We start from the raw sequence: 11,085 nt of genomic DNA on the forward strand, positions 1-11,085 counted from the left end.
TTTTTTCCCTCATGTGACATGTCCAAATGTCCAGGAGAGAAATGTGTATTCAAATATCCAGATCAATATTCAGCTAAGTACAACTTTATGAATCTTTACACACATACAGAATCATCACATCGTATAAATTCCTCTCCTTTGGAAGCCAACCTTTCACAATGCTCCAACATATCTACATCCATGCAGTAATAACTGATAAGCTGATGTGTGTTATTATTCAGATGTTGGATCATTCGTTTTGTACTGAAAGGGATTCATATTCTTTCTATTCCCCCCCTCAAGTTCATTGAAACATATCCATCATCCACACAGGGCTTCAAAATTAATTTTAGATTTCATAACTGCGGCACTGAATGCATAATTTATACAGATCCACGGTTTCACAAAGCCTGCTCTATTTTTGTCCTTTTTCAACATTCAGACACACGCGCACACGCACATACATACACGTACACACACACATGCACGCGAGCAGCAGTGCAGGTTCCATGATCTTTAATAAAAGGCACATGTACAGCCATAGTGAGATGAGTGAGTCCACTGGCATAGAGACGAAGCATTAAAACACAGAAATACAGTAGAGGTCAGGAGGAGAGAGATCTATCTGCTTTACAGTAGAATCTACTGAAGTAACATCTTCTTCGTTCTTGTTCAAGTAAGTCTAACACTAATATGTCACTGTGGTAAGGTAAAAACCCCCCTGTCCCCCACACCTGTGTCTCACATACACACAGTCACACACAGTCACACAGACATAATGAACACACATCTTCCAAGTCCTATCGCTATAAAGCTGATCTTCAAGAAAAGTCTTCATCAAAGGGCCGCTGGGGCGTAGGACAGCTGATGAAGCGAGAGAATTAGCTTTTTGGGCCTGTGTTGCCTCCGAGTTCCTGTTAAAGTCCAGCAGTGCACACCAGTACCTCTTATACTGGAATACCCCCAGGTTTCCTGTGAGTTAGTCCTGAAATGCACCAAATCCTTTTATTAATGTAAAAAAAGGATTTACCTGATTTAGATCATTTTGTATCAACAGTTTGGACTATTAAACAATATTTTGAGGAGACTTTAGATTTGAATCATGTCAAAAAACCACCTCAGTCTTTTTCCCATGATAGAAGAAAGCTATTAAGTGATTAAAGCAATTAAGAATATCTAACATTTTAAAAAGGAAATATAAAATAGCGGATTTGAGTATGACAAAAACTATAATAAAAGTGTTCAACCTTGATTTGAACACAGGAAAACAGATTAAATATTATTTAAAGACTTTCAGCGGTGCTAATTCCCCCTAAAATGTTTAAGTAATCACATCACCAAGAAGCAACTTCCACAGTGAACTCTGGGGCTCTTGAGGTCACAGAGGCAGCTCCCCGCTTGGCCCAGATTCTCATCCTGTACTTGAGTATTTCTACTGTTGGTCACATGGGGACGTGTGCATGATAATCTCACAGTTATGACCTGTTTACACACAAACACACACACATACACACTCACACACACATACAGCCATTCACACGCTAAAACCCAACTAGAAGGAAAAAAAAGTTCACAGGTACTTAAATCTTCAGGGTTAAGAGAAATAAAAATGGTATTAGTGTCGATGGTTAAATATAACCACAGCTGAAGGAATAAGCTGAAGAACTAAAATATGCATGCAGCCAGGCCGTCTCTCCTCTGGTTGAAAGGTAAAAGAGGTGTCAGAGGTGGGGGATGCCGTCTTTGTTCTGTTCTGGCAAAGTCTGAGACGCAGAAAGGGCATGTTTGCCAAAACAGACTGAAACTGATTGTTGATTAGAGTCAGCGACAAAGTGTATACAAGGAGGGGAAAAGATACACACACACACACACACTTTTTATCACACACGCCCTCCGCATCCACTCACATGTCCAAAGAACAGCTCAGTAGAGTCAATCGCTCTATTTTCACATTATCACATGTCTTTGGGACATTTTGAACATGCAAGCAGAGTTCGGGCTGCGCTCTGGGGTCCATCGCCTCTCTCTGTCTCACACACACATGTACACACACACACACACGCAACAGACACACCCTGCAAATCCTGCTTTGGTCGGTGTGTGTGCGCGCTACCTTTGGCTGTGGGCGTCAGGGGTGAAAGGTCAGACATCCTGACCTCAGGGAGCCTCCACAGGTACACAACAACCATCTCAGAACCTCCTCCCCATCCATATCCGCCCTCCTGCTCCCAACAACCCGCCCCCACCCCCACCCCTACCACCTGTGCCTTCGCAGGCTTCACCCCACCCCTTCATTCCATATCAATGCCCACCCATCTCCATAGCAACTCACAGCTCCCCGAGCAAGGGGTCTCACTATCTTGTAAAAGGAGGTAAGTGTAATTAGTGGTGTGTGTATATGTATGTGTGTATATGTATGTGTGTGTGTGGAAGCGTGTGTAGGAAATGTACCCTGCGTGAATGTGTGTGTGTGTGTAGGTGTTAAGAGGTATCAGTGGTTCAGTGGTGTCTCTCTTTATTCTTCATCACTCCTTTCTTTCTGCCCCTCGCCTTCCATCACCCTTCCACCATCTTCTTCTTCTTCTTCTTTTTGTCGTCCTTTCCGTCTTCCTCCTTCCTTCCCTCACTCTTTATTTTTGGACTTGGAAGATGAACAGGCGCAGGTTGATGTTTTTGGCGGCCAGCAGTTTGTTGCACTCCACTGAATCGGAGATGGGCAGAGGGACGTAGTCTGTCTCGTTGGTGTCGTTGCTGAAGGAGTGGTGGTGGATGACCGGCTTGATACGAACGTCGTCGTACGGCCCCTTCAACAACAGGAAGGAGCACTCCAGGGCCGAGTTCACCTGCAGACACATACACATGTCCATATGTTACTGTACTGTTGAATAATGTCAATGTCAATATTTGAGAGTTTAACATAAATCAGATAAAAATATATTGCCAGATTGTTTTTATGTTTTTTATACATAAATTATGTGCCAAAGTCGGGTAATCATTTGTCATATCAAAGGTAAACGATATTTTACAAAAACATTTATGTTTTGAGGCTCTGCGGGTTTCAGACTGTGCCATCACAACTTTACGGAACCCTGACAAGTGATGAGAGTCTCTAAATCTGATCTAATGTACCTTTAAACTTCCTCTAAATCTCATCCAAGCAAATAGCTGACTGCGGAATGAGACTGAAACCCAACATGTCCTGCTGAAAGATCTGATGTTTCTGATCCTGATGTTTGAGGATGAAGCCACAGTGACACTTAACCAACAGGAAATGTAATGTAGTGTTGAGTCTATCTTGGTTTGTTTTGTTTTTAATTTCGTAACCCTGAACAGACGGTCTGTGAATTGCCGCAATCACCCTGCAACCTCTCTGGTCCGTTTCAAAACTTCTCTGTTCAAACCACACAGATCTGGTGATGCGTGACATCATCCGCCCTTAAAACAAGCAGCCAGCTGCCCTTTCACACGTAGCGCACAGTGGGAGATCTTACGTGTCAAGACGCATTCTCACCTACTGGAAATACTTGTTTCGTTTAGGCAAGGGGGGCATGAGACCAGGCATGATGCAAAAAGTATGCTGCAGTAGTAGTTCTACATTTTTAAGCTTTTATTGTACGAGAAATAACAGGAAGTCCTCTCTCCCATTACCACTAGCTTCACAGCGGGGTGTTCAGGCCAAGTCAGCGGACCTGCTACTATTTAATGTGCTAAACAGTCGCTGTGGATGAGAGGGGAGGTCACTGCTGGAAGTCAAAGACGTCATATTTAAGTTAATGTTCTGCTTGTTCAACAGTTGTTTGATAATTTGCTCGTACCGTTTCCCTTCCTGCCGGATTTTGTTGCACTCACTGTAGTGAACAGTTGTCACGTGCTCGCTGTGAATTCCCTGGAAAATGTAACAGCTGTATTCACACATGGGTTAAATCGGACATTACACAAACTGTGTACTGGGGAGTTGGCAGGGTAAAGTCTGTTTAATGTCCAGTCCGAACGATTCGGACATTTGCAGTGACACAAACAGCTCCTCCGGTAATGTCTGGAAAATGTCAGTGATGCAGTGTATGTGTGTGAGGGGCTACAGACAGACAGAGCGGTGTGTGTACCTTGCTCTTGAGGATGAGCTGGAAGGAGAGGGTGCGCTTGCAGGACAGGTTGGGGTTGCGCTCAGAGTCGTTAACACGGGCCTTCAGCACCCATGTCTGGTTGAGGACAGTGAAGCGTGGCGTTTCATAGTACAGACGGGTGATGAAGTCATCAGTGCGGTACGGCCTGAACTGCACCTCTGGATGGACACATTGATGGCAGACAAAGTAGGAAGAGGGAGAAAGGCCACATGTAAAAATGACTAAATAACCAAAGTGATATAAAATAACATCTGGAAGTTAAAGCAACCAATTTATTTGTCAAACAACATTAAGATATTTGTTTTTGGGCAGGCCCTTCAACCTGTATCTCTCATGCTTGTGTGTACCTGTAAACCCAATTTTCTCATAGCAGAGTAGGCTAAAGATGCTGTTGTAGAGCTGCATGTCTCTGCGGTGGCTCTGGTCCATTTCTCCCAGTATTCCCATCAGCTCTGTACCAGTCTTGGTGGGATGGGAACACTCGCTCTCATGTGCTGGCAGCTCGTGGAACGGACCTTGCCAAGGGCAGCCAATCCTCTTGTACTTACACTGCGTCACCCTGGCAACATAATGGCAAGTGTGAGTTAAGAGACGTATAAATTAGATGCTTTACAGAGATGCTTAGTGGTGAACACTGGTTACTTTCTTGCAGTGAGTGGAAGGCACTAATGATATCTAAGGTACTAATTAACATAGGTTGTGAACCAAGTCTAATTAATACTGCACTAACTATAAGTGTGTGCTGAGAGCCAAATTCAGGAAAGAAAGACATGGATTCAAATCAATTACATCTTTAACAGAAGTGCTTTTCAATGAATACCTGCTTTTACTTTCTTACAGTAAAAGTTCAGTATTAATGATGTGAAAGGTACTAGTTAGCCTCTATGGTGAACCAAGGCCAATTAAACCCTCACTGACGTAATTCATCTTAAGTTAACTGCAAAATTTTGTCTGACACACACTACAGAGTGCTGATTAGGGTTCAGCATTTTGCTTGAAAAATACTGTGTATCATATTGTGAGTTTTATATTCATCCTAAAACTCGATGGTTGTATTCCTGAGGATAACAACATCACAGCAGCAGCACATTTTTCTGTCTGGCCTGGCCAAAAACATGACTGCCATGACTGTTGTCATGGTAACACTAGTACAGGCACTGCTGTCCTAAGCAGGGTCACCTGTTGCTATAGCTACAACCCCAACGGATTCAATGCATGCAAATTCAGCCAGCGGGAACGTAATAAACAGGCAGCAAACACACAGTCTGTAATCACATCAGATGTTTTTGTCCTCAGAACTCACAGGTCACATGCTCATCCATCTTCCCCAAATCAACCCCGTGTGACACTGTGCTACTGAGTTACCACACACAGTTATTTACACAACCACGTAAATACAACGATCCTGTTGATTTATGCGTGTTTACAGTGTTCAAATAATCTGAATCAGCCTGAAAAAAATCTGATTAACGTGTTTGTAGCCGTTTGATTTTGATAGTTTTCACACATTTGTGGGATAACTAACTCAACATTGTGTGACTATAAGTATGGTACATTTACTATCTTACGACATGTTTTGCAGTACAGTGTGTGACTGTGTGTAGTAAATACCTGTCTTGGCACTCCTCTTTCTGGTGTCTCTCTAAGCTGGAGCGGGGGAACTGTTTTAGGCAGAAGGTGCATTCTGTCGGCAGCTCACTGACAGCCTTCTCCACTGCGAGGTTCCTGCAGCACAGGTTCTTGCTGATCTCACACCTACGCAAACACAGAAAATAAACAAATCAGACCTCGCTCTAGCAGTATGTATTAAATTTGTGATATATACAGTATGTGCATAAGAGTTTCTGAACAATGTATAGCTTTGAATAGTTGTTCCAGTAATTATTTTGTTCAGTGTTGGGAGATATTTCAATACATACTGTAGAAACAGACCATCAAAAAACAAATAATTTAAGTCAATTTAAGCTGTGCCCATGCATCAGTGACAAATGGAAAAGTTATTTTTTAAAATATATATTGACGGTTATTGGTCACATCAGGTAAAAAGCACTTCAATATTGAGCATTGCTTGTTATTTGAGTCTACGGAATTAGCCTAATAAAAAACCTGCAAATAATAGAGCCAGTCTTTCCTGCATAATGTATGGACATGACAGGGATTTTTTTATTCACTCCTCTGTCAATTCAAAGACCAATCATGTGCCATGGGTGTTAGCAATTAGCCAGCCTAGAGTTAACACTATATTTACATTTCTCCCCCTGTAGGAGGTCACTACAGAAAAAGTGCAACAAAATGGAAATAAAGGCATTCTGATCTTGCTCCCGGTCAATCAGATCATATGTTTTCTGATGCAGCAAGTGCTACAAGCATGAGTCAGACACTTTTCAACTTATAATTTTACATTTAAATTTCAGCCAAAAGTTTTAGCGCCTAAATTATTTTTGTGGCTGCAAATACACTTGTGGAAACTATAGCTATCATGACACTCCAGCAGTGACCCCTAAAAATGTTTATCTAAACAATATATCAGATTTTGGTGTAGAAATAACCGATACACAATGATAAACCATCCGGTTACTACAATTAAACTAAAGCAACTAGCATCATCTAACCTGGACTACGCAGCTAGTTTGAATTTCTATGTAGACTCCTCAGTTTGTACTTATGTCTACAGTGAACCTGGTGTACCTGCAGTTGGGACATGTGGCCTGTTCCTCCTTGAGACGAGAATCAGCCAGGAGGTGGATAAAACAGCCTGCACACATCAGGTGCCCATTGGTGCACTGTGGCAGAGAAAAAGTTAATGGGACGATAAAACAAAGTGTACTGGTAAATAGGAAACATTATTACTGAGGATGCTAAATGGGATGAGGCACAGGGAAGATGGATGGCAAATATATATTTAAACAGTGCAAGCTGGAAAGTCAGACATTATGAAAACCTTGTCTTCTGACAAAAATGACAACATCATTTGTTACAGGGGTTGTGATAATATTTAAAACTATTAAACGGGACAGCTCAAAAACAGATATTTGGGGGAAATATTCTGGAAGAATTTGGGATCATTTTACTCAAATCAGTACATGGTGGGAAATGCCATTCAAATATTTGACTGAGGCTAAGCATAGTTGATTAGAGTCTGTTTCATTTTTAGTTAAGTTATAACAATGGTTTGGCAAAAGCTGCCCAACAACAACAACATGGCAATGACCCCCCCCCCCCCAAAAAAAAGCAAGATTACAACTTAAGAGGTACTTTCATATAGTGTAAATCTGTAGTTATGAAGTTTTCTAATTAATTAATGGCTGTTTTGTGGCATTAACTGGCCTGTTGTTATTTACTGGTTGTGCTTCTCTAAATCAAAGTGTATCTATATATATGTTTGCATGTTAAGGACAGAATATTGTGTATGGAAAGAATGCCAACTTGTGTTTAAATTGTTAATAATTAATAAACTGCTGCTTTAAACATACAGTATGTGTTGCATGGTACAGAAGGGCTTGTAACTGTGTAAGACTAATGATTAATACAAAAGGTGTTCGCTTGACATTGAAAAGAGCAGTTAGAGGCCATTGTGGAGAGCAGTGGGGGTGGGTTGAGGTGAAGGGCAAAGGAGAAATTTAAATGTAGGTTGTTGCTGACTTCTGTCTGTTTCACTTTTGAGTGTAGGGGCAGGGGATGTGGCTTTTTGTTGAAGGATAATTCACAGTATAAATGCCATAAACTTGAGCAAGCACAGCTGACCACTGGGCCTGGGTGTGTTTGGTCTCTCCACTCAGCCTCATGGCTCAGTTTGGAGCCTCGACACTTGGGCCCTGTGTTGGATCCTGTATCACTAAAAATAAATGGAGCTGGCCAACACATTCAACAGGTTTACTTGGAGATTAGGTGCTGGGACACACTGGGGATGTTCTAGTATGATATGCAGCTGGTTTGCTGTTGTTTTGACGGGAGTTTTAGGGTTATGAGGGGAAGATTTGTGATTGACACCACGTTTACCTGATACACAGACGCCTTGGGCAAGTCTAGGCACACGGTGCAGCACAGCACTGAGTACAGTCTCTCCTCCAGCTTTCCTGACTCTCCCTCGGGGATTTTCATCCTCTTCTTGGGTGGCTCGTCTGGGTCAGGCTCGGGCCCTTCTCGCCGTATCCCGACCTCCTCCTGCATGGCTGCGACCCCGGCGACAGCCTCCGCCGCTGCCCCCACGGCTCCGACCCCCAGGCCGGCCGAGGAGGAGCCAGGGGCGGCCGCAACGCCCACGTCCCTCTCTTCCATTGAAGACATGGCGACAGGGCTGTCTAGAAATATCTGAGATGTAGCTTTTTTATCCCCCCCTGCTGCGACCCGACTGAGCCCGAAATATTAGCGCAGGTTAGCTCGGGGCTAGCTTGTAACCTGTGTAGCTAGCGGTCAGCTGACAGCTAGGCTAGGCTAACACGACGGCGGCAGGCTGTCACACAGGAAAGCAGGATAACTTCTTATTATTAATGCCACCTTACACTCACGAAACGGGTATTTAACAAGCCAATGATTGTGTAATAACGAGCTCATGTGCAGAAGGTAGTTTATGACTATCGGCTAAGTTAAATTGAGACTAGTTGTTTAGTTGACTTACAGTGACGCTAGCAGACTGTGCGGCTAGCTCCGTTGACAGAGACTCAGCCGTCCTCTCTGCAGCCAGAACAAAAACAACTCAGGCGGCTCTCAGCTGGTGTTGTTGTGCTCTCTCTCTCTCTCTCACTCTCTCTCTCTCTCTCGACGCCGTTATTTCGCAGTGACAGCAGATTAACACCGACGAGCACCAGCGGCGGCCCAGTTTACAGCTGCTCGTCTAATGCAAGTCCCTGCTCCGGTACCGACTGACTGTCGGTGGTATTATTACAGCCGCGACTACAGACACTTCAGCTGGGACTCGTCTCTCTGGCTTACACAGCCATCTTTGTTTTTTTTTTGCTCTCTCTCCCCCCTCTATCCGTCTCCCTAGACTCTCACCCTGTGCAGCCTTTACGACTCCGGGTCAAATTCCCAGGTGTTACTCAGGCAGCTTCTCGATCGTGGCTAATTACTATTTAAAAGTAAATAATGAGCGTCTCTCTGAGTACCGGTGAGTACTTGAGCTCAGCCGTGACTTGGCTGACAGCGGAGTGTTTTGTTGTGGCAGATGACTTGGGGTATTTAAAGAGTTTTGAACGGCGCATGCGTACTGAGCACCTGCGGGTCAGGGTATGGCAGGACTTGAAAGGTGACCAAAACCTGATATGCGACAAATTTAGGCCAGTCCACCAGAGGACGCATCCTTCATACACGTGTAATGTTTATGAGCCACACATGTAATAACACCTTTATTACACTAAATACATTTGAACGCCCTTTTCCTGTTTGTCTTAGTGTGCTGACATAGTTGATGGTCCTGTGGTAGCTATCTATGATCAGTGTTAGGGAGTAACTAGTTACATATCATTTAATTACAAAATAAATGTAACTGTCATCCGTTAGTTACTGAGAAAAAAAGTAATTATATTACAGTTACTTATAAAGATGGTAATGATTACAAAGGGGGTTACATCTGAAGTCAGACCTCTAAGATTGTGCTCAGGAGGAGGGTTTTTCCCTATTTTTAAAAAAAAATATTTAACACGTCACTAAATACATATATTTCTGTTTTTAATTTGTTGAAATCAATATATTTTTAATATTTTGTAAATAAATAATGACATGGGCTTAAATAGTGTCTCAGTACCAATTAAGCCCATGCCAGACTTTTTCATAAAATATATTTATTTTATATTCCAAAATCTACATGAACTAATGAGTACATTTTCAAATGAGAGATAAATCTTGCTTTATAAGAAATTATCTCCCTTATAAATCATGTCAGTATCCATGAAAAACACCTGAATTTAGATTTTGGTGGGCTTAATGGGTACACTTACCCCAACAGTTGAAAATATTTGTTAGAAAATTAAAAAGGTAATCAAATGTAATAAGTTGCATTACTTTGATTAAGTAGTTGAAATAGTTATATTGCCTATTACATTTTAAACAGGGTAACTAGTAATCTGTAACTTATTACATTTCCAAAGTAACCTTGCCTATGAAAGTGGCACAACTGGTTCCAGGAGCCCCTATGTTTGTGTGTGTGTTTTAAGGATACATTAATAATCCAGGCAGAAAAACAGGATGATTAATCAAAGAAGCCACTAGATAATAGGTTGGCAACATTTACAAGTTTTTCATCCCCTTCAATGCCCCAAATATGTGATTTAGCCTGAGAATGGGGGGTTGTGTATTGGGGTTAGGTGGGGCAGGATGTCAGAGTGTCAGCTGTCTGCAAACTGCAAGGACACGACTAACCACTCCCACTGGACAGACAGATATGCCTTATTTGGTCTGTGTGGAATGGCAAGGGAGCCATACCACCCTCAGCAATGTACACACAGCTTACCCAGTAGCTGTACATGGTCACACAGTGTGTCCTGAATGCTGGATAATTCCCATTGTCAGCCTCTGGATCCTATCGCACATTAATTTGTCCACAGACTGATAATTACAGCACCATGTGCATTATTTCAAATCAGCTGTATTTCTGGATTCACGCCAGTACAACATGTGTTGCATAACCACAAACATTTACAGAAATTATAATCAAAAAGTTCTTGGAAGTGATATTTTAGTTTATGAATGTATAGTAAACGGTGCTAGATAAATGATCCTAGGACGGACTTCTAGGAATGGATTTCTTGGAGTATTAAGCAGGTCGGTGTTGACATACAAGTGATCAAAAATAGATACCACTGACGGACATGATAACATTTCATAACCTCGAAGTTAACCATGGTTTAAAGGTACAAATAGAGAGACAATTACAACAAAAACTTAACACATTTACTACTAAAGTATTTTAATTAATACACCACAACATTAGAAACAATGACAAACCGGAAATATGTTTAAATCCAATGTGAGTCCTACTTGATTA

General features: G+C 42.2%; 1 protein-coding gene across 1 annotated transcript; it reads right to left on the reverse strand.

The window, feature by feature from the left end:
- Positions 1–68: 68 nt before the first annotated feature.
- Positions 69–9,239, reverse strand: zftraf1 (zinc finger TRAF-type containing 1). Its single transcript, XM_062436590.1, has 6 exons — positions 8,103–9,239; positions 6,792–6,886; positions 5,715–5,858; positions 4,451–4,662; positions 4,083–4,261; positions 69–2,822 (listed from the first exon to the last, which is right to left on the reverse strand). The coding sequence occupies exons 1-6, from the start codon at positions 8,388–8,390 to the stop codon at positions 2,610–2,612; spliced, it is 1,131 nt and encodes a 376-aa protein (XP_062292574.1). The 5' UTR covers positions 8,391–9,239; the 3' UTR covers positions 69–2,609.
- Between the last annotated feature and the right edge of the window lie 1,846 nt (positions 9,240–11,085).

This window comes from Scomber scombrus, chromosome 16, assembly GCF_963691925.1.
Source record: "Scomber scombrus chromosome 16, fScoSco1.1, whole genome shotgun sequence".
Taxonomy (NCBI): Eukaryota; Metazoa; Chordata; class Actinopteri; order Scombriformes; family Scombridae; genus Scomber; species Scomber scombrus.